At 43.9% G+C, this 4,146-nt stretch overlaps 1 protein-coding gene across 6 annotated transcripts in view; it reads left to right on the top strand.

The window, feature by feature from the left end:
• Window positions 1-6: 6 nt before the first annotated feature.
• Window positions 7-4,146, top strand: part of Herc2 (HECT and RLD domain containing E3 ubiquitin protein ligase 2) — a 189,282-nt gene continuing 185,142 nt past the window's right edge. For 3 of the 6 annotated variants that reach the window (XM_010612947.1, XM_010612945.3, XM_033761041.1), the window contains exons 1-2: window positions 7-251; window positions 511-613. In XM_010612947.1, the coding sequence (XP_010611249.1) occupies window positions 542-613 (72 nt within the window). In that variant the 5' untranslated portion in view covers window positions 7-251; window positions 511-541. The remainder of the gene's footprint in view (window positions 252-510; window positions 614-4,146) is intronic. The other 3 variants (XM_010612948.1, XM_010612949.1, XM_010612950.1) reach the window with 3 other exon arrangements.

Consider the following 4,146-nt stretch of genomic DNA (forward strand, 5'->3'; position numbering starts at 1 on the left):
CCTGAGTGCCCGCGGAAGCCAGGCTGTGGAAGCGGAGCCTCGCCGGGGAGGCGGCGACGGGCGCTCTCGGCGCTCCTCGTTTCCCAGCGACTATCTTGTGGGTTTCTTTGCAGACGGACTTTTGTGTGACTTGGTCCACGCCCCTCGCTCCGGTACGGGGCGCAGCGGGCGGCAGAGGCGTGCCGGTGCCCTTCGTCGTTAAACGTGGGCGTGAGGTCTGGTGTTGGTGCGTCTCCGGGGTCGGAGTGACGGTGCGCTTTGGTCTCTGGGGCCGTGCGTGCTCGAGGTCTCGCCCTCGTCTTCCCGAGCCCGGCCCTCCCGCCCGCGGTGGATGCAGCCTTTCCTCCTCTCCTCTCCGCGCTCCATCTTCCCTCCTCCTCTCTCTCCCTCACTCCCCCTCCGCACCTCCCCCGCGCGCCGCTCTCCCCTCTGCGGCCTTAAACCTCGCGGGAGCGTCTTTGTGAACGTTCAGAACGCTGGAGGTCTTAAGTGTTTCTGTTGTACTTGCAGGCCTGACAGCTGGGGGGAACCTGCGGGAAAGATGCCCTCTGAATCCTTCTGTTTGGCTGCCCAGGCTCGGCTCGACTCCAAATGGCTGAAGACAGATATACAGGTGGGGCTGTCTTGCTTTTACTTTGTTGTGTCCCTGCTTCCGCGCTTGAGGTTTCTTCTTAAGGCTTTGTGGAGGATAGGCAAGGGGGCATTGGTTCTTGTCATATTAGAGAAGTAGCTTTATTTCGTATATCTTAACGTGTTTATGGCTGTTGTAGATTGTGTGGGTATGATTGCATTTTAATTACCGTTCTTTTTTTTTGGTACCGGGGATCCAACTCAGCTCCTTGTGCTTGGGAGGCAGGCGCAGTAACCACTGAGCTAAATCCCCGGCGTATTACCGTTCTTTTTAAGTGCAAGAAACACGAGATCGTATGCACAATTTGTTCCTATTTATTACTGTTTGAATTTCTATCAGTCTTAACCGTCCTGGTGACTGTTCTGTTATTGATAGTTGTTGAGATGTTCTGTGGGGACTAATGAAGTGAGATTAACATCCCTGCGGAGGCTCATTTTATAGTATCTTGTGTCTGTTTTTGGAGAGACAAGAGTTACTGTAATTTAGTCGAGCTGTCTGTCTTATATTTATGACTGGCCTTATTAAGAGAAGTACTGAGATGTTCACAATAGACACAGGAAGAAATAACATTGGCCTTAGACTCTGAAGTTTGATTTAATAAGATAATTGCAACCTTGTCAGGAAATCATCAAATAAATAATAACAGCAACATTTCTGTGGGTGATTCTTTACCCCTAAGCTAGTTTTGTACTTTTTTTTTGTACCAGGGATTGAACACATCAGGAGTCATGTGGTCTGTAAGCCAGAGTTGATCCCAGATATTTGAAGTGAAGTGTTACTGCCTCTTCTTAAGTGTTTTTTCTCTTTTGAACTGACCCTGGGTGTCAGTAGAAATGAGAGCCAAGTGTTTGAAACAGAATTGTGGAAGATGGGTTTTTTTTTTTTTTTTTTTTGTACCAGGGATCGAACTTGGGTCCTTGCGCTTGTGAAGTAGGCGCTGGAACCAGTAGCTAAATCCCCGGCCTATGGGATTGTTTTTAATGGTGTGATGGTATAGATAAGACTCCACGGGATTGGTCAGGAATTGGTAAGTAGTTATTACTCCAGTGTCCACAGCATTTGGCCCTTCTTAGACATTTTGAACATTACTCAAAAGTCTTCCAAACACCACCCAGGAATAAGTACAGAGATTAGGATTTGGGCAGTATACCAGAGGAGAAATGTGCTAAGGACTATAGGTATTTAGTGTGGAAAAAGTGATTGTTGACCTTAGTTTTATATTGTTTCCCAAGTATTGCTTATTAAATGTGTTGAATGGGGGTTGTTTTAGTCAAAGAAATTAATCATAGCTTTAGTCTTTGAGGTCCTTCTTGCGGACACACATTGTGGATGAAAACCTTGTGCTGACACACTTTATTTTGTTAGGGTTGGCTCTCCCACTTGGAGTGCAGAGCACCCTACTTAGGGATTTTGTACTGGAAACAGAATTGACAGCTGGTTAATGAATTATATATGTGGGGGCCGGGGATTTAGCTCAGTGGTGCTGCTGCCTGCCTCACAAGGGCAAGGTTCCAAGTTCGATCCCCAGTACCAGAATAAAACAAAACAAAAAAAAAAAAGTGGGAAAACATGTATATGTAGAAAGGTGTTTCATAGGATTTAGCAACTCTTCAACAAGCTATTTTTGTTTGAAATGCTCAAGATTTTAAGTAACTTTTAGAAAGGAAAAGCTTTGGGAAAGTGAAAGTTTTCCATGTGTTTATTATAAAGAACACTCTTCTGTAACTTCTTGACTAAAGACGTTAGGATGTGCCAACCTAGCTTGATTATTTTGTTTGAGAGAGGGTCTGTGTAGTTCACACTGGCCTTGAACTCACTATAACCAACGCTGGCCTCAAACTCACATTGATCTTCTGGCCTCAGCCTTCCAAGTGCTGGGATTACAGGTGTGCACCACCATGCCCAGCTGAAGATGCCCCATCCTAGCTCTCTGCAACCAGTAACTTCTAATGGAGTGCCCATTGTGTGCTAGGCGTCTATCTGGATTTTACATATGTAACACTTAATTTTTCAGTTCTCTTTTCTGATTGTTGTGTGGAGTCCTTTGAATCACCATGTTTTCCTTCACTGCTTTTTTGTATATGTGCTGCCAAAGTGAGCACTCTGCACTGCTCTTTTGAAAAGGTGATAAAATACAGAGCTCAGAGTGTTAGCTACATCACTCTTCATACGGTAAAAGTTCTATCTGATAGGAATGGTGGCTTTCAGTGAGCCAAAAAGGAACATAGGAACTATAAAAAAAAAGTACATGATGATGGGCATGATATTTTTGGTTCCAGAGATCAAATTCAGGACCTTGCGCTTGCTAGGCAGGTATGACACCACTGAGCTGAATCCCTGGCCTGATGGGCATGTTTTTAATCCCAGCTACTTGGGAAGTTTAGGTAGGAGGATGCAAGTTTGAGTTCAGTTTGGGAAACTTAGTCTCAAAAATAAAAAGGATGGGATGTAGTTTAGTGCTTCTTGGGGTCAATCTCCAGGCCAAAAAAAAAAAAAAAAAAAAAGGAATTTCCATATGGAAATGAAAAAAAATACATGATTCCCTAAAAGCTTTTATTCTTAAAACACTGACACATTTATTTGCCCATTTTGGTGCAAGAATAAGGGCATATCTTTGTGTGTGGGTCCAGAATGGGAATTGTTATTGTCCTCCTCTTTCTTGCATAAGCTCCACTTACGTGAATTTCCTACAGTTTCTATTTTTGGGTTCTCTGAAGTGGCACATGAAATCAGATATGCACAAATCAATTTTTTTAACTTTTTATTTTGAAAAGACAGTAGACTCAGAGGAAGTGCAAAGTAGAAAGGTCACTTTGTATCCTTTACAAGACTCTCCCAAGTGCTTACATGTTATGTAACTGTGGTGCCATATCCAGACTAGTGAAGTGACATTGGTACGGTTGGTCCACCATAGTTCTGTGCCATTCTGTCACATGTCTACTCAGGTAACCACCACCACAATTGGATACAAAATGGTTTCATCAGCAAAATAGTCCTCCTGGTACTACTCCTCTGTAGTCACACCCACTCTCCATCTGCTGTGTCTCTAACTAACCCTGGCAACCACTGATCTGGTCTCCATCTCTTTAATTTTGTTGTTTCAGGATTATCATATGGTATGTGGCCTTTGAGAGTAGCTTTGTTCAGTTGGCACAATGTCAGCAAGTTCCAGAAAAGTTGTTGTGCATATCATTTGTTAGACCATTTATTTTTCTAGCATTCAGTTCAAAATGATTAAAAGTGATGGGCCAGGGATTTAGCTCAGTGGTGCTGCCACCTGCCTCACAAGCTCAAGTTCCGGTGGTGCTGGTGCTATTGCCTGCCTCACAAATACAAGGTCCTGAGTTCAATCCCCAATACCAAAAAAAAAAGTTTAAACCCAAGCTGGGCAATTTGGTGATTTAAGGCCCTTCTCATGGGCCGGGGATTTAGCTCAATGGTTTCTACCACCTGCCTTGCAAGCCCAAGGACCCTGAGTTCAATCCCTGGTACCAAAAAAAAAAAAAAAAAAAAAA

This window comes from Fukomys damarensis, unplaced genomic scaffold, assembly GCF_012274545.1.
Source record: "Fukomys damarensis isolate Sample0158 unplaced genomic scaffold, DMR_v1.0_HiC HiC_scaffold_7, whole genome shotgun sequence".
NCBI classification, from domain to species: domain Eukaryota; kingdom Metazoa; phylum Chordata; class Mammalia; order Rodentia; family Bathyergidae; genus Fukomys; species Fukomys damarensis.